The sequence below is a fragment of the Simochromis diagramma genome, unplaced genomic scaffold, assembly GCF_900408965.1.
Source record: "Simochromis diagramma unplaced genomic scaffold, fSimDia1.1 OVJJ01000705.1, whole genome shotgun sequence".
NCBI lineage: Eukaryota > Metazoa > Chordata > Actinopteri > Cichliformes > Cichlidae > Simochromis > Simochromis diagramma.
In genome coordinates, this window is record NW_024387448.1 from 870,364 (window position 1) to 897,477 (window position 27,114).

General features: G+C 42.4%; 2 protein-coding genes across 7 annotated transcripts in view; one reads left to right on the forward strand and one right to left on the reverse strand.

Annotated features, from left to right (window-relative positions):
* The window catches only part of brpf3b (bromodomain and PHD finger containing, 3b), an 11,440-nt gene extending 5,818 nt beyond the window's left edge, over window positions 1-5,622 (forward strand). For all 3 annotated transcript variants that reach the window (XM_040013734.1, XM_040013732.1, XM_040013733.1), the window contains exons 7-13: window positions 1,385-1,678; window positions 2,360-2,962; window positions 3,306-3,387; window positions 3,474-3,562; window positions 3,671-3,765; window positions 3,858-4,012; window positions 4,290-5,622. In XM_040013734.1, coding sequence (XP_039869668.1) covers window positions 1,385-1,678; window positions 2,360-2,962; window positions 3,306-3,387; window positions 3,474-3,562; window positions 3,671-3,765; window positions 3,858-4,012; window positions 4,290-4,473 — 1,502 coding nt within the window. In that variant the 3' untranslated portion in view covers window positions 4,474-5,622. The remainder of the gene's footprint in view (window positions 1-1,384; window positions 1,679-2,359; window positions 2,963-3,305; window positions 3,388-3,473; window positions 3,563-3,670; window positions 3,766-3,857; window positions 4,013-4,289) is intronic.
* A 495-nt stretch (window positions 5,623-6,117) lies between these two features.
* Window positions 6,118-26,796, reverse strand: nr1h5 (nuclear receptor subfamily 1, group H, member 5). 4 transcript variants are annotated; one of them, XM_040013736.1, is made up of 10 exons: window positions 22,319-26,796; window positions 14,956-15,357; window positions 14,735-14,875; window positions 14,478-14,602; window positions 11,492-11,590; window positions 11,317-11,413; window positions 7,689-7,805; window positions 7,505-7,594; window positions 7,271-7,384; window positions 6,118-7,167 (listed from the first exon to the last, which is right to left on the reverse strand). In XM_040013736.1, the coding sequence occupies exons 1-10, from the start codon at window positions 22,464-22,466 to the stop codon at window positions 6,965-6,967; spliced, it is 1,536 nt and encodes a 511-aa protein (XP_039869670.1). In that variant the 5' UTR covers window positions 22,467-26,796; the 3' UTR covers window positions 6,118-6,964. The 4 variants fall into 4 exon arrangements, with proteins under 4 accessions (XP_039869670.1, XP_039869669.1, XP_039869672.1 ...); XM_040013735.1 differs by having other exon boundaries at window positions 11,317-11,590; XM_040013738.1 differs by lacking the exon at window positions 6,118-7,167 and having other exon boundaries at window positions 7,267-7,384; window positions 7,505-7,586; window positions 11,317-11,590.
* Between the last annotated feature and the right edge of the window lie 318 nt (window positions 26,797-27,114).

Here is a 27,114-nt window from a genome sequence, read left to right on the forward strand (position 1 = left end):
TTTGTAACATGTTAATGCTTAAATACCAGTAACACCTTACTAAGAGAATACTGTGTAGAGAGTACACACTATTCTGTGTATACAGTGTACACACTGTGGCTGTTAACCATTATATAACAGTAAATGCTACTGCTACAACAGCAATATTAATACGTACTGCATCTAAGTAATGAAGTTGTAGTCGACAACAGAAATGAGGAGTTATCAGGGTTTTAACCAAAGATTTTTTTAATGCCCGAAAGCTGAAAACATCCCGGATACAAATATATCTTTATAGTCCGTTAGTTGTTGTTTTTTCTCCTGCATTTCATAATAGGAAAATAAGGTAGTCAGAAAAGTATCCAATCAAAGTCGACTTTGATCACGTTGAAGATATGAATGGTTCAATCTACTTTAATACATGAAAAGTGAACAGATAACTGGCTAAACAACTGAAAGCAAAAAGGTTCGGTAATTATTTTTTGTTTATTTTTTTTGTAAACATCTTTATAGTGTTATTAAATCTTGAACTGTTTTTATGTGCTAACTGGAATAGTAGGCTAATAAGATTCATTTGCTAAACTTATTGACTGAACTTTATTTCTTCCTAGACTTAGTAAGTTGCTGGGCTTAAAATACATTTGCTGAAAACCTGGAAATATATTCGCAAAGCTTCATAGTACTTATAATTGCTGAGTAGTTGATGAAGTTCCAGGAAAATAGAGAGCTCTTGGGCTGAGTTTCTTAGAGAGAAAATGGCAGAAAGATGAAGTGTAGTGCTGGCAGTGAAAACTGAAACAACTCTTCATAGTAGGATATTTTGTATTTTTTACATTCTGGTTAGTTGGTCTGATTTTTAAGCTTTTGGACATTTAATAATCCAGTCAATACTAAAATATATGACATGGAAGTGAGCCAAACACAAACTAAATGGTGTGTTTATTAATTTACATTATCAAATAATGGGTTTAGTAACATGCAGGAAAATATTTTCCTTTAAAAGCTGCCGGTACAGTCAGTTTATTCATTTTTTTCAACAGTTTATAAATCGACTGATAGTGATTGGTTATGAGTTTGGAGGCAGAGATGATTTAATTAGTATTTCTCACATTTTATACTCAGTTGTAGTTGACTCATGTTTAAGCAAGTCATAGACCAGGGACTACAGATGAAAAGGAGTTTTGTATTCATTCTATCATGTACAATATATGCGGTGTCCATGCTAAATAATTATTCAGAATAAAATACAAATAGCACTGCAAAGAGGGGAAATTTTTAACCTTTGAGATCTCTGAGAAGACAAGCCTGGCTGGTCATCTTTGTGAAATGTCAGCATTGCAGTATTATTATCATGTTGTACCTAAGTGTCTGTTTGGGCGCTAACCAAACTCCCTGCTGTGTTCAGTTGACAGCGTGTTGGATCCAGAGAACCGGCTGCATATGACAGTGGAAGAACAACTGAAGGAGCTGCTGGAAAAGCTGGACTTTGTCACATCGATGCGATGCAGCGGTGCTCGAACTCGACGAATCCGCCTGCTTCGTCGCGAAATCAACAGCATCAGGACGGGCAGGCAGGGCCAGTCCCACCGCCACATCCTACACAATGGACATCTCAAAGAAGAGGATGATGATGAGCAAGATGAGGAGGACAACGACAAAGACGCCAAGGCAGATAACGGCCTCACATCTTCAGACAAAGGTGGGCACTGAGAGAGACTTACAGCAATATTAAATTGCCAATTCATGAACCTTTAAAAAGCCACTTTTTTTCAATGAGACCAGTTGTGAACATGAGCTAACGGAACATTGTCCTCAGGTAATTGAGCCAGGGTCCCCCCCACGCACCAACCCCAACCACCCCACTGTCTCCAGTCTAGTAAGTAGGGGCCCACAGAGTCTCGTTAGCCATGGTTGCCTCACAAATCCTCTCTCCCAGTGAACTCTATGTCTGCACCTCTTCTATACATCACTCTCATGGACTCACCACTCTCCATGGCCACATGCAGTCATGCCATATCATCCCACTTTTGACTAAAGGCTAGTCTAGTCAAACAGTCTTGTGTCACCATAGAAGATGGCAGGAGAACTTCTGCTATTTGAGTAAAGAACGAAAGATACTACCATGTTACCATGTTGATGGTGTACAGTTGTGAGAGCAAAGTACTTTTTCACTTGTCTTGATAAGGGCCTCCATATCTAGAGAATCTGTCAATTCCCTCTGGACTGTGGTTAGTGTTGGAATGAAGTGTAAATCATTACAGAGTGACACCATTTTCCTGTGTGAATACTGCACCACCGCATCACACTACATACTAAATGGAGATTCATTTAAAACCAATGCTGAGTGAATTGGAATATCATTCGTTTCCTCTCCTTTCAGAGGACCTCAAACCCGCTTCGCCCCCGACACTGGAACCTACAGGGCCGGCTCCTCCTCCACGTCAGGGGGACACACCTCTTGAGCCTCCCACTCTGCGGCCAATCACAGGGGAGCCCCAGTCCCCCAGCTACTCCTGCAAACGCCTTAAGATGGACGGTGACCTCTCAAACGGCACCACAGAGAACATTCATTGCATTAGCGCACAAGAGCGGTCAACTTCGCCACGTCCCAGTTTGCACAGTGAAGGACAGACAGTGACCAACGGTCTGGCAGAGCTAGGCATCACCTCACGGCCCCCGACGGGGGGAGTCGGGCGACGGACCTCCGTGCTGTTTAAGAAGGCAAAAAATGGAGCTAAGTTGTTCAAAGCGCGAGACAATCCTGTGCTGAATGGGAATGGACCACAAGACGAGAATACAAGTAACAACTCTTCAGCACTCAATTCCCCAGCCAGCACCCCATCTTCCACACCTTTGACCACTCCAAGCAGAACCCCACAGAAGAGCCCAGGACCCCCCAACCTTAATGAACTATGGACCTCCAGTCGAGACATGTGTTCAGATAGTGAGCCAGAGAAGACACCAAATCACACGCTGGAAAGTGGTGAGAAACTTTGCTTGATTACTGACGTTAAGTTTAAAGTGTTCTGCTCAGAGAGGAGAAGTGACACCTAAAGACTCGCTTGGAAGGGATCACATTTTCTGGATTGGGCTGACTGTACATTTGTTATTAGCTACTAATGCACTGATCACAGCATAGGAATGTTTTTTTTCCTAAGTCTACCTGATTGGTCAGACAGTTAGCCCTGTATTGTTTAATGGATTTCAATATAACTGAGACAAGAGCAGACATAAGTGCTCCTTATATGTCATCTTTTCTGACTTCCCCTCCTGCTCCTTTGGCTCTTATCTGCTGCTGTTCTGATTTCTCTCGCTCTTACTTTCAGGATTGACCAACGGCTTTAACACGCACAAAGATAGCAGATCCGACTTGGAGTTTAGGTCTTGCCCAGTTCTCCACAAAGAAATGTAAGGCATTGTGTGTCTGGTGTTCTTTGTGGTTTGTTTTGCTAACAACTGATAATAAAATTACAATATAATGTATTGTATTACAGCAACTCACCACCCAAACGTAGCCTTGGGAAACCGGCTCTTTCTAAAGTCCCCTTTCTGGAGATCATCAACGGAGACTCGGATTACACTGGTACTTTTTTCCTCCTGTATCCCAAGTTCTCTTGAAGCTAAGTTGCATTTATGTCCTGATTATTTATTTAGTCGCTGAACTAATTTGAGTGTCACTGTTGTTTGACAGGCAATAGTAGTCAAACATCAGAGGATGAGATGGAGCTGGAACCACTAGACCTGGTTTGGGCCAAGTGTCGGGGATATCCCTCATATCCTGCTCTGGTAATTGCTGATCTGACTTAATATCACTATTTAATATGAGCGTTCAGCTCAGGGTGTAGCTTAAATTCCCTGTTGGGCTGTGTTTGTTTCAGATCATTGACCCCGAGATGCCTGAGGAGGGCCTGCTGCACAATGGGGTGCCGATCCCCGTCCCACCCAAAGATGTCCTCTGTCTGGGGGAGCAGCGGCAGGAGGAGATGAATGAGAAACTTTACCTGGTGCTTTTTTTTGACAACAAGCGGACATGGTGAGTTTAACATAAACATTGCTGTTGTGCAATGCTCCATTTATCACATGGAGGTCAGAAGTGTTTGGTTAGTGAAACCTGATACATTTTCCACAGGTGTATCATGGGATGAAAAGACAAATGGTGGAAAGTTTGTTTGTCTTTACAAATAATTTGAAAATTGTTTGTAGATAATTCTTTATATTTGAATTTTATTTTTAAGGTTAAGATTTAAGATTTTATCACTCTTGATAAAAGGCTGTAATAATAATCCTAACCTCTGTCATGGGTGTTGTAGGCAGTGGCTTCCGCGTGACAAGGTGACACCCTTGGGCGTAGATGACACAGCTGACAAGCTGCGCATTATGGAAGGTCGCAAGTCCAGCATCCGCAAATCTGTCCAAGTGGCATACGACCGCGCCATGATTCACCAGAGCCGGGTGAGCCACAGCCACGGCTTTGTGGCTTCCGGGTACCTGTAGGGGGCCTCTGTGAGCACTGTGTACACCCACAGTTGGCCGATATGCATTTTCTCTTTGGTCTTAAAGCAGCAGGTGGAGCTGTTCCTGTTGCCGGTCGAATTCATATTCACACTGTGGTCCAAAAAAAGGTTGCCGTGGCACCGAGTCCTGGACTGTAGTTTATTACCAAACCACTAGTGTCTGACACACAGAGGACTGGTGTTTGCCTCTGTGTCATTGTTGAGGAGGTGGAACTCTTGACGTGAATGAAGTTACCTTTAGGTCCCGTGTTGCTGCAGTAAATTCCCCATTCAGGGTTGTATTGAGGTGTTGCTTACTCCTCCTGGATGTGCTGATGTAAAAGAATTCCCGTCTATTTTGTATAATGCTACTGCTGCCAAGGAATCAAGTAGTCAGAAGAGATTTGATATATTTATATGAGCTGCAGAAGACTAATGAATGCATCACTGCCATCTTTTATACAATAGCTTTTTACATTTAAATCTTTTACAGAGACAATTGTATATTATAAAGGCACACTTTGTGTACATATGTAAGTGTATTATCAAACTGAATTTAATTTAATGTTGCCGTTTTAAAATGCGTATTTCAATCAACCCACAAGGGACAAAGCCAGGCTGTGTATATTTGTGGAGATTTAATAATTCCTGACTTGCTGCAGTTTATTTAGCTTGTCTTTGATGTAATTTCAACTGTGTTGTGTGCGTGTATGTGTACGTACGTTCTGGGCATACAACACAATGAGCCGTTGTTCTTTATACTTGTATTCTCTTTTTGATACAGAGAGAAATAATTTATTTATGGAAGACAGAACTATAGAAATAAAGCTATATTGGTTAAAGTTGACAAAAATCTTATTTAATGGCGTGAGGAATTAAAACCATGCAGCCAACATTTTTAAATGGATGACATCACATGTTTAGTTTATCAGGATTTTACTTTAGACCAACATTTGCTGTCCCCACCTCCCAGAGGATTCTATTTATTACAGAGTGCCCTATTTTATCAAATGGACAAATACACCTTCATAAGCTTGTACTACCTGCATATTTTACCTGCTCACCAAATATTTTGTCTGTAACCAGTATTTCCTTATTTGGGGAAATAAATTCTATATTAAAAAAAGAAAAAAGCTTTTGGGGATACTTACCTGGAGTTTTGTGTTCTTATTATTTAATACTGATCGATAAAGCATTCATTGTTATGTACACCTGTTCAACTGCTTGTTATTGGCACTATCTCATTGACCAATCACATGGCAGCCTGCTGAAGTTCAACCATCTCTAGGGTTTACAAAGAATGGCCCTCCAAAAAAAGAAATCCTCTAGTTCTCTGCAAAAGAACTATAAATCAGAGGAGAAGGGTCAGATTGCTTCGTGCTGATTAGAAGGCAGCAGTTACTCAGATAACCACTTCTAGTGACCTGATATGCAAAAGAGCATCTCTGAACACACAACACGCCAAACTTTGAAGCCGTACAGCAGTAGAAGACCATACTGAGTCCCACTTGTGTCAGTTAAGTACAGAAAACAGAGGCTACAGTTCTCGCCCGGTGGCGCCAGTGTCCAGCAGCCTCGCCTCTGTCAGTGCGCTCCAGGGCGGCTGTGGCTACACTGTAGCTTGCCATCACCAGTGTGTGGATGTGTGTGTGAATGGGTGGATGATTGTGTATAGTGTAAAGCGCTTTGGGGTCCTTAGGACCAAGTAAAGCGCTATACAAATACAGACCATTTTATTTACCATTTACACAGGCTCACCCAAATTAAGAAAAGACCTGAAAAGCACCCCTTCTGATTTGGTGTAAACACCACGAAAGCATGGATCCATCCTTTCTCCTCAACATGACAGTGAGGTGACTGTACTCGAATAATCTCCAGAGTCACCAGATCTCAGTCCAATAAAGCACCTTTGGGATGTGGTGGAACAGAAGATTCACATCATGGATGTATAGATAAGAAATCTACATGTATGCTGCTTATCATGTTAATACAGACAAGAAATCTCTGAGGAATGTTTCCAGCACCTTCCTAAATCTTTGATACAAGAAATTAAGGCCGTTCTGAAAGTTGCAGCCTAGTACTAGTAATGTGTGCCTAATAAAGTGACCAGTGAGTGTACGTTCATTACAACTGCATTATCATTACAGCTTTCCTTTTATGCTTTATTTTAACATTGTTCAGCAAAGTGAAAAGTACTGTAAGTGTGAATGTTAAATGTATACAAATATTAAAAAAACACCTATAAAAGTTTCTTTGATGAAACAAACTGCAGCAGCCCACAAGTGCATCTCAGTCCTGTTATAGAGGCTAAAATTCCTAAATGACTCAGGACTGGGGAGAAAACAAAGACAGCTGAGTAACTGTCTCCTACACTGTCCCATTTATACCCAATCAGAACCATTCTAAGACAGTGTTTGTACAAATAAGTCTTTGAATTGAAGTGAAGACATAAAACACTGAAGATTTTCAGAATTTCTTGCACATCTTCACTGTCAGTGTCCAGACTGCTGTCTTGTCAGGAGGAGGTAGTTGTGGCGGAGGGTTCGCAGCTCCGTCAGTCTGCCCAGCAGGCGGCCAAACCTCTGCGCTCCTCCTCGCGCTGCTCCAGCTTGGGCCCCGCACAACCTGGACAGCAGGTCCAGGATCAGTTCCTGCATTTTCTCAACACAGCTGGCTGCCTGCAGGGATGCGCGGTCTGCAGACAGGGACAGAAAGACAGAGACAGCTTTACAACAGCATCCCAGGAGCTTTGCTTTGCCAATTCTTAACTTGACAGCTTATTTTATTCCTGGTCTGACCTGAGCAGAGCAGCGCTGTGGCTGTAAGCAAGGTGTACTCAGCCTCCGTCACCCGCAGCGCAACCATGCTGTGGAAGAAGTTGAGCACTGGTGCAAAGAGATCCTCACTGCTCTCTGTTCACGCCAGCAAATGTGGAAAAAAAACATCTAATTCATTCATTGTCTGAGCAATTTTTCCACAGCTTGTCAGACTAAGGAGTGTATCTCTGTGTGTGTGTGTGTGTGTGTACCCACCTGAACCAATGAGTCCCCTGCTGTGGATGTTTTCCTTTGATTCTACGTCTCTGAGAAAGCTGTGTGTTGACATACTGAAAAGCTGCAGTGCTGATTAATGGAGAGAAAAAAAAGAAGGAATGGTTATTTCATACAGTTATCTACTTGTGTCTCATCATCTTCCTCTCTCCTGGTGTTTTTTCACCTGGACTGGGGCTTGTTGGGTTGTGGGAAAACTGCTGGGCAGAGAGCAGGAACATGACGTCCAATGAAGAGATGGATAGCAGAGAAATCTGGTCTGAGAAATCCAGGAGGTCAAAACCTGTGAGAAGATAATTCTTTGTTGCTATTGTTGTTTTAATTCTTTAAATACAGAATCATTTTATATAACTTTGAACTGATATCAAAGTCCCTCCCTGGAGACACTGGCTATAATAATTCAGTAAAAGGACTAGATGTTGTAGTCCCTGATAATGCATTGCTTTAAATGGCGAGAATCTTGAGGGATGGCTGTTATGAGGAAAGGCAGCCCAGAAACTTTACCAGCGGCACACATCGTTGTGTGCCTCAACTTTCAGTCTTTTACCCAAGCTAATCTGCCATTTTTTGGGATTAGAGATTTGATCTAGATTATCATATTAAGATTTGGGACACATCATCAGTAGTGGACCTTGGATTCATCGGGTGTTTCAGCCATTATCACTAGACACCCTCATCCAAGGAGGCCCTGCCAGGGTTGATCAGGCCCCGGAGTGTGTCACTGGTTTATGCTAAATTGTTATTTCTCTTCTTCTTTCTTCCGTTTAGTTTTCTACAGTTTATTTTCTCCTATCTATTCACTGCAACTGAGAAATAATACTTACCTCTTTAGGTAAGTATTATTTATGGAGCCTAACTTCTTCAAAGGGATAGAAAAGGTGATAGAGAGAAGTAAGACAAAAGGGACAAGATAAGAGAGAAGTAAGACAAAAGGGACAAGATAGGAGAGAGCAGAGAGGAGAGCCGGAAGGGGGGCGCCCGATCTGGCTTCCCGCACCTCCCCGCCTGTACGCTCTACTCCCCACTGCCTCCCAGAAAAGGGAAGAAGAGCAGAGGGGAGAAGAGCAGAATATTTTCTTTTCTCTCGCGGTTAGCTGACTGCCTTAGCTGCCCAAGTGATGTCAGCTCTTTTAACCATAGCCAGTGACTGGTCCTCTCAGCAGTGTTAGCTAGTTCTCTTATAGCCTGCTGTTGCGCCTGTCCTCTGATCCCAATCTCTCTAAGCAGTTTTGCTGTTGTACTGGCAACAAAGCCCCTGCACCCCACTTCCACCGATGCACCTTGATCTTCCAGCCTCTGTCCTCTGCCTCAGCTGCCAAGTTGGCATACTGCAGCTTCTTACGCTCAAATGCTTCCTCAATTGCTTCCTCCCATGGTACCGTTAGCTCAATGACGTACGCAAGTTTTTGGGAGTTCGACCAAAGGACGAGGTCTGGTCGCAGAGTAGTTGTTACGATCTCTGTGGGAAAAATTATCCTCTGATCCAAGTCCACTTGCATCTGCCAATCCGTGGCAACCTTTAGTGAGCCCAGGTCCGGGGTTGAGGGGCTTGTCCTCGACTTAGCTCCCGGACAAAAGTTGATGACAGCTGACACTCCTCTTGGTTTGTTAAAGGTTGAGCCTTGATGAATTTTCTTTTGCACTCAACTTTCTCGGCTAGACACCTGAGGACCTGGTTGTGTCTCCATGTGTCTGCCCTGAGTAAGGCTAGTCCGTCCTAGAACCAACCAAGATGCACTTCAGTGTGGCTGGGACTGTACACAGGGGTCAGGATGGGTCCTTTCCAAACCACAGCTGCAGATTTATTGGGGAAGGTAACACATCATATCGGATGATGAAACTTAGTCTATTAGACTCCATTCCCCAGAATTCACTCCATGAGAGTTTCCTCTTTTCCACACTCTCTCAATTCATCCAGTGACCCTGCTTGGCCTGCGCTACGGCTGTGGCATGTCTGGCTGTTTCCTCCTGTCGACGCACCTCTTCCACCACCATTTTTTGATGTTCAGATTTGGCTTGTAGCACAGATGTGGCTGGGGTCCACTTCCTCCCCTTCGCTAGAGTGGGAGCAGTACTTCTAACTATTGGGTCCCAGGAGTCCGTGAGTGACATCATAAGCCTCACTTTTGCACATTTTAACTCCTCTGTCAGACTAGGCATAGGCAATGACAGTATCCCGTCGCTGTAGAGTCCAACGCTGCTTAGGCATTTGGGAAGTCCGAGCCACTTCTTAACGTAGAAGCTCACTAGCCTCTCTAGTCGATTGGCATGATTGAGTGAGACCTCGTACATTGTCAAAAGCCACAGTAGTCTGGGTAATAACCCAAACTGGAAGCACCAGAGCTTCAGTTTCCCTGGGAGTGCAGTGTTGTTAATCCGCTTGAGGTCATTAGCCAAGTTCTGCCTTAGTTGTTCTAGTTGCCACGTATCATTGAGGTCTGCGTTATACCACCGTCCCAGGCTCTTTATGGGCTTCTCTAAGATGGTTGGAATTTGTTCTCCACTGATATAGAATTGCTCGGCTGTTTCCCTGGAGCTTCTGTAGCAATCGCCTAGTACATGGTTTTGTTGTTGTAATGATGGTCATGTCATCCATGTAGGCTCTAATGGGAGGAAGACAAAGGCCACTCATGAGTGTCTCACCTCCCACTACCCACTGAGATGCCCGCATGATCAGCTCCATTGCCATGATAAATGCCAGAGGGGAAAAAATGCAGCCTGCCATCGACTCCAATTTCCAGGTGCTGCCAGGCTGTGGTGGTGTTCTCAGCTGTCACACAAAACTTTAAATCCTGAAAGTAGGTCTTGACCAGTCCTGTGATGTGGTTCGGTACGCTGAAATAGTTGAAGGTCATCGACAAGATCTCATGCAGAACTGACTCAAAGGCATTGGCAAGGTCTAAAAAGACCACGTGATGGTCTCTTTGTTCTTTCTTGGCAGTTTGAATCTGGTGCCAGATGACGTTGGCATGCTCCAGGCACCCCGAGAAGCCCTGGAAGTGCCTTCTGCACTGATGTGTCAATGTAGTTGTTTCTTTGCAGGAAAGTAGATATTTTTGGGGCAAAGACACTGAAGAAGATCTTTCCCTCTACGTTCAGCAGGCTGATCTGGCGAAATTGGCTGATGGATGAGGAGTTCTTCTCCTTAGGGATTAGAATACCTCCTGCTCTTCGCCAAGCCTTTGGAATCACTCCTTTCTGCCACACTACCTTCATCAGCTTCCACAGGTATTTGAGGACTCATGGGGTGTTTTTATAGAGCCTATATGAGATGCAATTAGGTCGTGGAGCAAGCATGTAGATGCAAATAATAATCCCCATTCTTCTTTCAACTGAGCTGTGAGATTAGCGCGCTATGGGTTTCGTTTGGTTGGCGGATGTAGATAGTATAAAGAAAGTAGATCCAACACGAAACCACTAACAATAAGCTCTATGGATTTTTATTTATTTATTTTTTTAAGAAACTGGATCATGATTTCTGGAAAGCCATACTGCTGCAAAGCACCAGCAGGAAAGTTTCATTTACTTCTATTATATTCAAGAGAAAGCAGAGATTTCTTCAACCAGTATCTCTTGTGCCAGCAGAAACATACTGATTCAATTTTGAGGACTGAGAAGAGACTGTAGGTAATAAGATTCTGGAAACTTTCTTGAAGCTTGTAAACAGATAGTAACTTTCCTGTATTTTTTTTGTCTCATTTGAATGGGAGAACATCTCCCCTCTGATCCTCTTATCCTGCTTCTTTTTCAAGCAAATACATTATAAAGCTGAAACCTTCCCTCTTTCATCTCACCTGGCACTGTCCTGGCAAACTGCAGCAGCCTTTGTAGGCGGGGTGATACTACATCAGACAGGCCTTCCACTTCTTCTGGACACAGCCACTCAAATGCCTGAAGGCACACACAACAAAAGCAAGATGAGAACAAGAAAACTATTTTTGCACTGTATGTTTCTGGACTGGAACCTACCCTAAAATTGTTACTGTCCTGACCTCTGTAGAGCCTATGGGCCTCCACCATCCTGTCCACGATGTATTTCTGTTCTCGGGTTAAACTGGCAGACAAAGCCTGGTGCAGATGGAAATGAGCACAGCACACAGATTTGCAAAGAAGCACTCATGATTACAGAGTGAGAGACTAGACACGGTTTAGATTAATAATGAGGGGAGCCTAAGACTTTTAAAGCTGATACTGAGAGCTGTGTGAATAGCTGGAACACGTTTTATTTCAGTCCGTCTAATGCCTGTTTGAACCTCCTGGTGGCAGCAGAGGAAGAGTCTGTGATATTTCAGCCTTTCTGGGTTTGAAAAAAATATTGAAATAGCAATGCAACCAGAAATTATTGACTAAATAACCGAATAAATACAAGTAAATGCGATTATATTTATTATATCCTATATATACTATCTCAGTATGAACCAAAGTGGTGCGACTGACCATCAGGCTGACGCTTGAACACCAGCAGTTGCCATGGCAACAGTTTGCTATGATTCGTTCATTAGAAGGCCTTCGGCAGCTGCTGGGCTGGTGGTGGTTGAATTTGAGGCTCATGTTTTAAGTCACCTAAATATAAAGGCAGCACTTTATAATGTGGCCTGTGACTAAGGGTGTAATTACCAAAGAATTCAGGAGAGTTTCAATGTGTTTTACCTGAAATTACAATGTAACAATGTGTATCTACAAATGCTTCCCAGTAGATACATCAGAATGAGGAGGTAACAATTCAAGTTTTCACAAGAAAGAAGAACATTTTAACTCTCAGGGAACTGCACCCTTAGTCGCTGGCTGTATTATAAAGTGTTACCAATACCAAGAAATCCAGCGCTAGTCCCCCCAAAATTATGCTTTGTTAATGAGCACCATGTTAATGCTTTACTGAAAAGGTCCAGCAAATCATCTTTTTCCACTAAGCATAGTGAAATCTGAGCAGGTTTATTTCACTGAGACAGTGCCTCTTTTTTTAGTTTCACATGACCATTTTGCATTGCTGCTTGTTTCAGAAGCTTTAAAAACATCAGGTGGACTTGGAAGTCTTGTCAGAACAGCCAGTAAGATGTTCAACAGGAATCAGAGCAACCTTTTTGTTATTTACAAAAAGGCTGGATGGCCTTTTTGTAAATAGCAACCGGTTCACTCCCATTGGCTCCTTGGCCGGGTCTGGTGCCCTGGGAGCCCCTTCCGGGGGGTTGGGGGCCCTCAGGCCTCTGGCATCTGGGCCTGTGGCTCGGTTAACTCTGGCGCAGCTGGGTGCCGGCAGAGCCCGCAGGCACATCACTGCAGCCCTCTCTGGCTTCTGCTCCGTGGCTGCTTCACCCAATCACACACTTTCTCTAAACTGAGTGCATCCTAACTACATTCATACACATTCACATTCACACTCTTGACATGCAGACTGGAGGAGCCAGGGATGGAGGGACCACTAACCTTCCGATCAGCACGTGGCCTGCTCTACCTCCTGAGCTACAGCCACCCACTGGCAAAGATGAGTAAACCGTCACTAGGTTTTGGATAAAGTGTACACTCACAAACCTGTCAAACATGCATTTGAAACATTAGCTACCATAGCAGTATAGTATTGCAACATGGCATTTGGGTCTTCTAACTAAAATAGGAAAATAGGAACATAAATAGTGCCATCATTGCCAGACCTGGCCCACATCTGGTTGACATACACCCTGCCATGACACCGGTCAATCAGAAGTGCCAGCTTGATGCCGGATCCAGGGAAGACCTATTTTCTATGGGCCTTTTTTTTCTTTTTTCTTCTCTCAACAGGTGATCCAGGAGATTTTTTCTTTTTAAGTGCCCTTTCTCACACTCCCTCTTCCCCTCTGTTTTTCTTTCCTTCCCTCTCTTTCTTTCTTTCTCCCTTTCCTATCCCCCATGTCTGTCCCATGTGTAACAACTGAAAATAAAATGAAATAAAATAAATAATAATAACAAAAGTCGATCAAATGGACCAATACGGCAAGGCCGTGATGATCCACTTGGTAAAGTAAATCCGTTGGGTATTTTTCTTGGCCTTCAGACAATAATTCTGATGGCTAAAGAACAAACGGGACAGGCAGAAGAAAAAAAAGGCTAGCAGGTCCTCAGGAGAGCTAATGGCATAGAAAGTTGAGTTAGCATAGCTTAAGGACACCGAAGGATTGCACCACTACACAATCTGAGCCTTAGCAAAATTAACTTATGGTTTAATTCTGGGTTTTCAGGTCTTGTACTACATGCAGGAGGTTGGAATAGCTGGGGAGAATAGTGTCACCCTTCCTGGGTGATCCCTCAGTTCTCAGGATGCAGATAGCAAGACAATCTATAGATTTAGAGACTGTGCCCGGTGAGCAAAAGTAAGAATTATAGATTCTTAGGAGCAATTTTAGGTTGTTCTTTGTTTTGTTTTGTTTACCACTGGCAGCATGCAATTTCAAGGCAATTTGATGCTTCTATAAGCCTTAATCGAGCAATATATTCCTAGAACAAGTCTCCTTACAGATCTAAATTATGTTTTTAATTTGGTCTGTTTTGTTCTTGGGCACTTAAACAGCACTGGGGTAGCAGGAGAAAGAATAAGACATTTTCCAGCGAGTATAAGAGCACCTACTCTGCAATTCATGGGTTTAACAAAATGCTGTAGTTGGAGTCTGAGCTAGTGCCTTAATCAGGAGACAGTTATACTGATAAGTCTATTAAGATTTTGCCAGCTTTCCTTCCAGGCTTTAAATAAACTTTATTATCACTGTGCACTACTCTGGCACTTTCATTTCCTTATGAATTAGCATACCATGTAATCGTTTGTATAATTCACCCATATTGGTGCTGTTAAAGTTGTTCCTGTGTATTGTGTTTTATGTGAACTCTTGCTGCTATGCTGAATTTGTTTAGCCCATGTGGCACAATAATCTTGAACCTCGAACTCTGAAGTTAGGAAAGTATCCAATCGAGCACAGGTGTGCCGCACCTGTCCGGGTAGCCTGCTGGTAGAGCTGACTCTCCTGCTGTCTGTGTTCTCCTCTTCCTCTTGCCCTCTGCTTTTACCTCCTTTCCTCAGGCGTTTGGATTGGCACTGCACCTCAGTCAACAGACCTGAAGAGAGGGTAAAAAGTATTATTTTCTGCCCAACCACAAAGTGACATATTTGTTTTTTGGAATCTCACTAATCATTTCTCCGATTACATTACAACCTCAGTCAATCAGTTTCTTGTATTTGAGCCTTACATTCAGCCAGCATTCCCACAGCTCGGCACTTCCTCAGACGGCAGTCTTGACACTTCCTCCTCATGTACATATCCATCTCACAGCTACCGCCACTCTTACAGTGATACACAGCTTTCTTGGTGACACTGCGTCTGAAGAATCCTGTAGCGAAAGGTAAAACATGACGCGCTGATGCTAAGAAGTAGAAAAATATGAAGATCAGAAAGCAATCAAATAAATACCTTTGCATCCCTCGCAGGTAAGAGCATTGTAGTGGTATCCTGATGCTTTATCACCACACACCACACACAGCTCATCCTGACCTCTGCTCTTTCCACCCGAGCCCATCCGGGACCTCCGCCCCATTGGCAGTCCTACAGATCCGAGGCCCTGAGCAAAGAGGCCCCCACAGTGGGGCTCGGGGCTCGGATCGCAAGGGGCCTCCAGGCAGTGAGGGCTGTAGTGGTATGGTGGGTTGCAGAGCTGAGAGGAAGAGGAGGAGGAGGAGGGAGAGGGGGCAGAGGAGGGTGGAGAACCATAGTGGGAGAAGGGCAGGTTGGCAGGACTATACTGTTGTTGGCTGTATGGGAGGAGCTGGAGGTCAGGGTCCTGCAGGGGATAGCCCAGGGGGTCAGCCAGCATATCTGAAATCAAAGTCCAGGGTCAAAAGTTTTAACTGGCTCTGTATGTTGATGAGAGATGACACTGATGTAGGATCACATAAGTCACAGGTCCACGTGTGAACAGAGCAGCTCTGCTTTCTGTTTGTCAAGGTTGGCCAGTTAGAAGAAAGCTGACTGGAGGAAGGGTGGCTTGTTTCAGACAGTATAAGTAAGTATAAGGCAAGTGTGATTCAAAGCTTCTCTAATAGAGTCCAATAACGGAAATATGGAGCTTGAAATGAACACAATGAGGTTTCTTTGAAATACATTACTTGGACAGCTGACTTTTTGATGTGGCCTTGCAGTTTAAACCCACCCTGTCTCCATACATACAAAAAAAATATGTATTCAGATTTTCTTTCCCTTGGTTGTGCTAAACTGTGAGAAAAGATTCAAGTATAAAACATGACATTTAAAGGAAATGGTCACTGGAGTAAAACCTCTATTAATCCACAGTTAAAGAATTATCCACCAGGAGATGAACCATTTATTCCAGTTGGAGTCGCATTTGCTAAAAGCTGCAGTGCTCAGCAGCTGTGACAAATCACTGAACCTTTTGTAAGAATCCCAAATCCAATAAAAGTTGGACACTGTGTAAAATGGAGATAAAAACAGAATGCATTGATCTGCAAATCTCATACACTACTGTTGTATTCACAGCAGAACATAGAAAACATCAAAAGTAAAGAAAAGAATAAAATCTTTTTGAATGGCACCAACACGTCTTAAAACAAGTTGGGACAGAGCCTCATTTACGCCTATGTTGTTGTGGGGTTTTTTTTCATTATGCAAATTTCCAGAAAAGGAGTTTTGCTCTTTGCCTCAGTTCATTTTAAACGAGCTTCAACCCAGAGAAGACGGCAGACTCTCTGAATCCCGTTCACATGTTGCTTCTGCTTCGCATCACAGAGCTTTAACCTCCATTTGTGGATGGCACAGTAAGTTTTCTTCACAGGCATTGCGCCTGTTATGGCCGAAGACCATAACCACCCAACGCTGACTGTCCCTTGTGCTCAGAGATTTCTCCAAATTCTGTGAATCCTTTGATGATAACATGTAGTGAAGATGATTAGATATTCAGAGTTTTTACCAGTTTTATGTTGCTGGTACATATAGATTTATAGATGCAGTTTTTTGTACAACTCTCGCACTCTGAGATTCACGTTTTATACGCAGTCATGTTACTGACTTTTTGCCAGTTAACCAAATTAGCCTCCAGCCGTTTCATTTTAGTACCACATACTAGGGCTGTTCGATATAACGATATATATCGGATGACGATATAAAAACGTCTATCGTTTCATTTTAAGCTATCGTTTGTTTTGTGGTGTCGCAAAATAAACTGTTTACGGCAATATTTTTTCATCGTTTTGATGGTCACTGTAATGGCTATATTAATTTATTAAAGTTCTCTCTTTCTCTTATATTTAATATAACCACACTACTGACGGACAAACGCCTGTTTTTATGTGTTGTGGTTAGCAACAACGACGGTAACAGCATCGCGTGTCCGCTTGTTTATGTTCCACATAAACCTTTCACAATAAAGCTCAAGATCCTGTTGAGACTTTTCAAAATAAACTGAATCACGTGAAAGAGCAGATTATTTACGGATGAGAATTAAAAAAGAGCCGCCAGGTGCTAAAAAAAATAAACCTTAGACTCAAACGTTAGAACAGGCTTTTCCCCGCAGCACGCCGTGTAATAAATACTCACAAAGAAAACGGCGGCTGTTACAACTTATGTCTAAAAATGTATCGTTTCATGCATCGGTTAAAACACTCGACTCAAGACGAGCTGCCCAAGATTCACAGAATTTACAGAAAATGTTACATTTTTGTGATTTATATCGTTATCGGGAAGATAGAATTCTTATATCGGGATATGAAATTTTGGTCATATGGCACAGCCCTACCACATACTTTTGTTGACCCAATCCCACTGACACATGTTGCTGCCATCATTTTCAAAATGAGATCATATTTTCCCTAAAATGGTTATTTTTCTCAGTTTAAACTTTGAATATGTTTTCTGTGTTCTACTGTAAATAGAATAACAGTTTATGAGATTTTCAAAGGATTGCATTCCATTTTTATTGATTTCTAACTTTTTTGGAATTGGCGTTATACAAACTGAGCTAACATAGATCACCCATTTTAAAGATCGCTATCTTTAACTAGGAGCAAATGAACTTTTATCTGGAGTCACGATGATGAAATGATGAGAGACAAGCAGCTGGTTTTAAGTGAAATACAGGATCATGCTTAAGGTAATCTTATAGTATCACACACCTGTGCTGCAACCTGTCCTCACAATTCATAACACTCCATCATTTTTTTCCTTCTTCTTCTTCTTTCCTTCCTGCGTCACCACATTGGACCATCCCTAGCATCTCCTTATGTCACTACAGCCTCCTGACTGTATGTAGGATATTGTTATGATTACATCAGGTTGTGATCCACTTAAATAGCGCTCAAGTGCCATGGTGTAAGGTTTATGACTTTAGGTGTAGCAAATATTCTCTCCAAATTGAAAATCTTGTCAGTATTGTAAATCTTTCACACACATACAGCATCTAACCTACAGGGAATAAGTGATTACACTAGCGTGACTGAAACATGAATGAACGTTTAAGGAAACTCTGTGACGCTGGTCGAAGTCAAAAAGCGTTCAGAGGAATGTGAATTTACGTGAGTCGTGACTGCTTTAATGGCTCTTATGGGATACAATAAAAAGCTGAGAGTGAGACCCTGTGAACTTGTTCAGACTGCTGAAACAGGATGCAGCTGAGAACTCCCAGTGCCATTTAGGATTTTTCTTTTTATTATTATTTTTATTTTATTTTTTTATCCCCTTTTTCTGGATTCTTCATTTAGTCCATCATTCATTCAGTTCGTTGTTGGGATGACCTAAAACATGTCAGAGTGTGGGTCAGCTGCTTGTGTTTTGCAAGCACTGACTCCACTGAGAAAACATGTGTGACCACTGGCAGCCTCTTAAAGTACAGCTGGACTGTTCGACTGGGACTGCTGTGGGATCTGTTATGCACTGATTAAACAGAGAGCCCACCCAACCTTCAGGAGTTTCAGGAAATGGGAACTTTCGGGCTAAAACATGTTGGATGAAGATTAGGAAGGACTAGTTCATTGATTTTAATGTGTGTAAACCGTGTATATGTACACATGATAGTAAAATGAGTATATGTATATATAGTAATTTTACTACTATATGAACATATGTCTGTGAAGGTTCTCAGTCATCCAGGTCATCGTAGTCTAAGGAGCTTGGAAAGAAAAGCGTCTGGACTTCTTTAAGTTGCTTGAAGACGTTTCACCTCTCATCTGAGAAGCTTCTTCAGTTCTAAGATCAAATGGTGAAGAGCCCCTAAGAGGGACAATGGACCCCCCTAATGATCCTCTACCTAATCACGTGAGCCAAGGTGTGAAAACAGGTGTAGGTCACATTCAGCCAAAGTTTCGGGTGAACTCATTGTGAAACCTAGCCCCACCCTATCATGTGATTTCCTGAGGTCAGAAGGCCCAGGATGTGAGTGGGCGTTAAGGCGTCTGAAGAAGCTTCTCGGATGAGAGGTGAAACGTCTTCAAGCAACTTAAAGAAGTCCAGACGCTTTTCTTTCCAAGCTCCTTAGACTACGATGACCTAGATGACTGAGAACCTTCACAGACATATGTATAAATGTAGTAGTAAAATGTGTATCACTATATACAGTACTGTGCAGAAGTCTTGAGCCACACCTCATTTCTCTACATTTTGCTTGTAATTGTATTAAAGTGGCCTTAGCCAATAGCTCTAAAGGCTTTCTAAGTCTTTCAAAGTGCTTTGGATATTGGCTTCTTTTTCACTCATTTTCAGTCCAGTAACTGCATTGTTTTTTCTTCAATTGCAAAGCCAAATACACTGACTTATAAACCATTAAAGCATAAAAAAGCACCTTCCTCAAGGAATGAACCAGACTTGTTTCTACACATAACAGACAATTTAGCAAATAACCGATTTTTAAGAGCAGCCTTTCACAAAAATCTACAAAATCTACAATAACTGTCCAACAAGGTGATTCCCAAAGAGCTGTTAGCTGAAAAAGTAGCATATTATGGCATGATGCATGCAGGGTGCCCTTAAAAATATGGAACTGGCCAAGTGGAGCAGAAAAAAAGAGTATACCTCAGAGGTCAGAAGGGAGGTACAACAGTGAGTATGTACAGCCATCTGTGAAACATGGTGGAGGCTGGGTCATGGTTTGGGGTGGCATTTCAGCCAGTTGTGTTGGATATCTTCTCAAAATGAATGGAATTGTGAAAGCAAAAATGATCGTCAGACTTTCGTCCAAATCAAGTAAATGCATATTGGGGATTTTTTTTTAAACATAAAATGGGACATTATAAGTCACGGTCTCCCCAAAGTCCAGACATCTCTATTATTGAAGCAGTGTGGGAATCACCTTAACAGAGAACAGAACAAAAGGCAGCTAACATCCAACGAAGCACTTTGAACATCCCCAAAGAAGCCTGGAGAACTATTACTGACGTCTACTTAAAGAAAGCTGCCTAAGAGGGTTCAAGCTGCATCAAAGAACAAAAGATGATCATACTAAATATTAACTTTAGAGGTACGCAAAATTGTACAAACTCTATTTTTGCCTTATATACTGCATTATATACTGTATTTAAATGTGTCTGCAAATGTTTTCTTCCCCTTTTCCGACCAAAATATAAACAAATGAAGAATGGCTTGAGACTTGCACAGTACTGTGCAGAGAGTGAGGTACGTCTTCGAGCTCTGACAGAAAATCGGGCATCCTGCAGTGATGCTGTAGCACATGCACATAAAGAGGAATTTCCAGGAGACAATATTCAAAAAATAAATAAATAAATCAAAGCAGCAAAGGTCGCCATATCCTGCCTTTTAACACTCAGTGTGGTTTGACAAGTGTTAAACCCTTTCACAATGCATGGAGTGAGCAACAGATTAAGTTAGTTTAGAACAAAGACAGGATGAAAGGAAACAGAGAGTGACTGTAGAGCCTGCATGAATGAGAGCCTTTTCTGTGCGTGTCAGATAACAACCGAGCAGTCCCAACCATGCTGACGACTCCACTTGAGTCACATTTTCAGAGTTGACTTCCCATTTTGAGTAAATTGATCATCACGCATAAAATTGTTAGAGCTACCTTTGTTTCAGGAAGTAATTCAACTTATATCTTTGGCAAATAGACAAATCTGAATAGTTATATCATGGTTATGTAAAATCCATTCCTATTCCCAACTCTCTCTTTTAGTGACCTCAAAAATAAGCAACATAAAAACATCACCCTGCGTGTGGTCAGTTTCTCCTCAGAGACCCCATGCGTGTCATCAATCATCAGTTGTGACTGAGGCTTCCTCAAAAGCATCCCGAGGAGTTCTGAGCCTAAATTACAAGCGTGTTTGATGATAAATGACAGAACATGTTGAGAGCTGCTGCAGCTCACATTTGGTGGACTAATGTCCCTGCTCTGATCAGCTGAAAGCCTACTAATGAACTCTTCTCTGTGCTTAATTTCCCCTCCTCGCTTTCATTCTCCCTGCAGATGTTTCCTGTCTTTACCCGACTAGGCGATGGGTTGGCTTGGTGGGGGGTGGAGGGGGAACTGGGGAGTTGGTGGGGGGGTGGTCCTTGCTTTCTCACTGTGTGACTGAGCTGCGGTTCGCAGTGTTTGTAAACCATTTGAACGCTGTCTAAACACTCCTCAGCCTCCCTTCCATCCCACGCACGCTAGGGAGCCAAACAACACCAGCAAAGCACCCCCCGCAGCTCCCCCTCCTCCTCCCTTCCTCCTCCTTCTTCTTCTCCAAAGGGCAGGAGGGGAGACAACAGGGAGACTTTGTTGATGATACATGTCAGTATAAATAGATCCTCCGATGCACGCTCAGCCTCTCTGCATGTCGCGAAGGCGGTGAGCCGGCTGATCCCCCTCAAGAACTGTTTTTTCCATGTCACTGAGTTCTCAAACGCCGTAAATAAAGGCTTAGCGTTCATTCATCAGCTGTCAGAGTGAATGAGGCTGCACTGCACACAGAAGGCAGTCGTATATCAGCGTGTAACAATATAAGATATTTATGACCCACTTACTTAATGTCAATCTGTGTGACCAGTACACAGTGTCAAATCTGTAGACATAATAAAGCAGGAAAAGAGTCATCAAGTCTCGAGTGTCTTATGCAGCATGGATGCTCATTTTGCTGCCTAGAAATTGTGAAATTCTGCTCTCTCTTTGATTTAAATGTTCATTTCAAGCCAGCAAGGTTTAGATCAGCAGATTGAAAAATGCTAAAGTGTCCAAAACCTTCAAGGAAGTTCAGAACCTCTCAAAGTACAAATTGAAATTTATACAAAGGGGGATTTGGTTAGAGCAGAAGTGACAGCAGAAACCACATTTTCCTTCTTAATACTTGTCGCACTAAATTTTGTACTTTGTTTGGATTTCACCTGCTCAGGTGAGAAGAAAATCCTGTGAACGGTGTCCATAGTAACTGCTTTCTCCTGAAGAAATAATCCCAATACAAACACTGACAGTGTATTCTGTGGATTACAGGTTGATATGGAGACTGGCTCTGAAAAATGATGTTTCCCATTGAGCTCTTTACAGTAGCACTGACTGATCATTTAGAGAGTTTTTTGTAAAGCAAATGTCTGCACACATTCAAGTTGCATAAGGTATTAAATGCTTAAAGTCAGTTTTTCCTTTTTCCAGTGTCAATTTAGATATATTAATGCCCCACGAATGAGATTTAGCTTAGAATAAGAATCAAAAATCCCATCAGGTAGTGTTTAATATTTCAATTTCGTGGTTCTTTTAAGAGAAGCTGGAGAGAAAACAGAAGTAAAAGTAGATGAAGACCCCAAAGAGAAAGAAGCAGGAGCACGAGCATGACTGTGGACTCACCGTAGTACTGGAGCTGCTCAGCAGAGCAGTAACCATCTGAGGTGCTGAGAAACCCCCCTGCCGTGAAGCTCATCTCCAGCTCGGTCCACTCTCTCATCTGGACAGAAAATCCTCTCTCTTTAACTAGTAATACAGGATCTATCTTCATACACACACACACACATACACCCAGAAACACACAGAGACAATTACTCAGAGAATTCACGCAGATATCAAGGCTCTGGGAAGTGTGGAGACATTCCTCAATCCCCAGGATGCATCCAGGTCTCTTAGCTGATATCCCAGCCTATTTTTAAAAAGCAGAGAGCAGCAGTGCAGCTGATCCTCTTGGTCGGTGGTGGATGATGTGCTGGAGGAGGGATTACACATCCCAGGGGGATAGACAAAAGGGAAAGTGGGGGGACACCGAGGAGGGACAGGGATGGGACTGTGTGTCCAAACAGCTGGACCTGACTGGGACGTCATAGATCAGAAAACGCTGGGGAAAGATGATGGCTTTACTCCTTGCATGTTGAGGTTTGTGTAACAAGAGTGCAACAGCTGGACCGGGCGAAAAAAACATTTTCCATTAATCTCACGTTTCAAATAAAAGAAATCTTCCTTAAAGTTCCTCTTCAGATTAAACAAACCTTGCTTCTTTTATTTAAGTTGTACCTAACTGTGCACTGTGAACGTAACTGTCCATATTTGTCCTAAAGGCCTTGGGGAGTGTGTTTACTCTTCCTTTTGTTTACCACTGTTCTGTTTGTGCTGTGGTTAATATTGGACAACAGATAGATTTAAGGCTCTCGGGGTCCTCCCCCCCCCCCCCCCCCCCCCCTACAAATAGTTAACCAGACCAGGGCAGAGCAAAAGAAGTCGAGGCCTGCACCACCCGGAGAAGACGGAAGAGTGACCCCATTACAGGCCTGTAAATCTCCAAGCAGGGCCGGTTGACACGCAACATGCTTACTGAGGATTAATAGTGTCCTCCCACCCGCCTATCATCTCTTTCGCTGGCTCATTATGGGAATCAGGACTGACTTATGCACAGCAGAGGGCTAAGGGAGAGCCAATCATTCTCAATGAAACTGTAGCCTTCACTGGTGCAATCACGATCAGTCTCACTGACAAATGAAACAGGAATGTAGCTGCTGGCTACACAGTGTTTTTTTTTGTAAGTGGATGTCTAAAGGGTAAATTGATACATATGTGGTCACAACACTGTGGAAAAGTACAAACTAAGGCCTAAAGAAAAAGTACATAAAACAAAAGATGTGTCACACTTTTGAAAACTCTGACTTACCCTCATTAACTATAAATAAGGACAAACCGATTAACCCGCTGTGAGATTTGTCAAAAAACTTTCCAGGGGGTCAAAGTGCGTTTCAACAGGGCAAGGGATTTTCATTGGAGCATTTCTAAGCATATTAGTTTTCTTTAGAAAGCAGCCTGGAGATTTTTGTTTAGAAACAAAAATGACCAGGATCAATAAAAAAAACTGACCTTTATACCGAGCCATTGCACAAACCGCTGCTGTGCATCGTGTTATGACGCTGTGATGCTCAAAGTTTGTAAAATCAAATTATCTTCTAATTTACACACAGTATAATAACTTCAGCGAGTGCTTGAGCCGTCGCTTGAGAAATCAAGTGCCAAAAATGAAAGAAATCGCTTTAGACTTGAGTAAAAGAATCGCTGTTGCTCACAGAGCAGGAGATGGATATACAAAGTTATCCAAGCATTTCCAAAGTGTCAAGAACTGGAGAGAGAAGTATCATCAAGAAATTCAAAGAGAGCCACAAAACACAGAACAAACCTGGGAAGGTAGGAAGGGAAAGACTCTAGAAATAAAACTACCGGGAGATGTTTCTAAAAACTAACAGTTATAATTACATTCAAATGGACTTTTTCCGATAGATTTAAACAAGCAAGTAGCTGTTTAAAGCTGTTGGAGAAGTGTTTACTCACATAAATACACGTGTCAGTGATTCGCTCTTGCTTACAGGAAGTCTTGTTTTTTAACTCTCTGATATCCAGGGTCTGGTGTCATTCAGCCAGGATCTAAAGAGCTCTACAAGGGCTTCAGAGTAAAGTTTGTGAATGCCCATGAGGCTGGTAATGGATTTTAAAAACTGTCAAAATATCCTAGAATTCATACTAGTACTTGGGGAAAAAAAATTCACAATTTATGTAAAAGATTTGCATGTGTACTTTGTGAAAAGAAAAATCTATAAGGCACAAAATTTCATAACAGGATCTCCGGGTAACTCAACCCCCTGCTGCTATCAAAGTGCAAGAAACAGATGCTACACAAATCTGACCATGCTTGGCCAAAGGCTTTTCCTATGAAAAGTCTTTGGCTGATCTGATGGATGATCCGAACAAACCAGCTTTTCAGGAAAAGAACCTGATACCAGCTGTGAAACTTGGTGGTTGAAATGTTACACTGTGGTTTTGTTGTACCTCTCCTCAAGGACTAGGTAGCCTCATCTATGAATCCCATATCACAGTAGAGAGCGCAAAAAAAGAAAAAGGCCGGTTAACACTGAAGAGCCATACCTGAACCTACGCACGTTAGCAAATCCTCGGTGGAATGAATCAGTCAAAGTCTGAGAGATTTGAAATGGACATCATGAAAAGCCACAAACATCTTGCAGTAGAAGAGTGCACGTTGATGTCTAGCGAGTCTGTGGACACTTTTTTCACACTTTGTATTTTTCTTCCTTAAATTTCCTTGTGTTGTTGTTAATGTATATGACTTTTATCTGCATTGCTCCAAAGAGGATCCAGTGTGATTTAATCAATATTGTTATTTTGGTTCATTTAAAAATCAGACTTACACAGAGCGCAAAAGCTCTGTGTAAGTCTGATTTTGACAGCATGCTAGCTGTTCTCTGAAAATGTACTTTACAGTGTGAATATCATGTCAACAATCGCTGTTTAGAATCAAAGTTTACATGATGCCGATGAGGATTGTTTTGCAGGGTTTCGGCTGTATACAGAAGAAATGTATAAACTAAAAGGTGGAGACGATGAATCATGGAGGGAACATGAATGTCTGCACCCGATGTAACTTGCACATGTATTGAATGGTGTTAAAACTATCCATTAAAAAGCCAGACAACTCCCAGGGTCAATGGGCTTCAATTATATCTTGATGTCATACATGCAGTGCTGTGCAAAAGTCTCATTACTTTGGAACTGAGTGGGCTTACATCGATCAGAGAGTTCGAACTAAAAGAAACTTAGATTAACCTGAAAGGAACTAATACGGGCTAACTGGTAGTCGATACAACTCAGGAATTAAAACCAAAACTGACCTGGAAAAAAAAGAAATATATTTTCATTTTATTTTTTTATTTGTCTTATTCTTTTTCCTTCGGGGATTTGGATACAACAAGTATAGTATGCATATTATACACAAAAACACACTATTACCCATTTCTTTTTTTTATCATTAAGATGAATTATTCTTGAATGAAGACATTGATCTGACACGTCAAATGTAGCCAATTGTGTTTATTGTTCCACCCCATCTCTCTACCATGTGTTCTCAAAAGTGAACACAAGGTCAGGAGATGATGGAGGAAATCAAAGGCGGGGGGGGGGAGTTGGAAAGAAGTGATTAAAGGACAGGTAGAGAGACAGGACAGAGAAAACCCCAACAATCCCCTCTGAGCAAGCACCAGTGGGAAGGAAAAACTGCCTTTAAACGGGCAGAAACCTCCTGCAGAACCAGGCTCAGGAGGGGGCAGTCAACCGCTGGGACTGGTAGGGGGGTGAGGAAGGGAGAGAGGGGAGAAAGAGGGCAGAGGAGAGGTGAAAATTAAGATGGAACAGAGGTGGAGGAAGACAAGGTGTTACGACCTGGCTCAAAGGTCGCAACATAAAAAAGGAGACGAACACCAGATTGTTAGTGAGAAGAGGTTTTCTTAAAATAGAATACCAGGTTGACTAAAATAGCTGCTGCTACCAAGGCAAAGACAAGTGAGCTCCCTGGAAGCTTGCCTCAGGTATGCTTTTATCCACACCTGACTAGGTGTGGCCAATTAGCACCAGCTGAACACATTGAGATGATTAGGGGCTGCAGAGGGACGTAACACAAGGCTACAGCAGGTGGGGAAGCATGCCTTCCAACTGCTCATTTCTTCTCTGGATTTCTTGAAGCGTATGCTGCAGATCTTCATGTATTTTCTCTTGTTGTTGCTTTTGCGCCTGCATTTCAGTGTTTTCGCGCTTCAAGTTGCTGAAGTTCAACATAATCCCCTTAATGAGCTCTGAGTTGTTTTTCGTCATTCCATTGATCCTATGCTGCATCTCCGAGCTTCGCTTTTCCACTTTTTCCTTTTCTCATTCTAGTTCGGTTGTTTTGTCCTTCAAAGTCACCGTTCCATCCATTCATGATGATGAATGGAGGGAACATGAATGTCTGCTAAAATAAAAAACACACTGTTCTTTAAGAACAAAAAAAGACAGCATAAACCGAATACTGTCAGTGTAGAGCACAGGTGTCCTTGTTCCAACACAGCTGATTTAAATGGCTAAATTACCTCCTCAACATGTCCTGAAGTTCTCCAGAGGCTGGTAATGAACTAATCATTGATTCAGGTGTGTTGACGCCCTCGAGGCCTGGAGTTCGACACCCCTGGTGTAGAGGATGGACATAAAGGACAACTCATGGCCATCTGCTGACATCTTCTTGAATTCAGTTGTGTACATCCACACAGAGCAGCAGGTCAGCTGATCACAGCCTGCGCATTAATAAAGTCTACTGAGTTCTCAATAGAAATTATTTTTGCGTTGTCATTCTTTTC

Coding starts and splice junctions, on each gene's coding strand:
- nr1h5 (XM_040013735.1), bottom strand. CDS start 22,466: ATGAAGATAGATCCTGTATTACTAGTTAAAGAGAGAGGATTTTCTGTC. Junction 14,876..14,955: donor TACCTGCGAGGGATGCAAAG/GTATTTATTTGA, acceptor CTTTCGCTACAG/GATTCTTCAGACGCAGTGTC. Junction 7,385..7,504: donor CAGGGGACTCATTGGTTCAG/GTGGGTACACAC, acceptor TGGCGTGAACAG/AGAGCAGTGAGGATCTCTTT.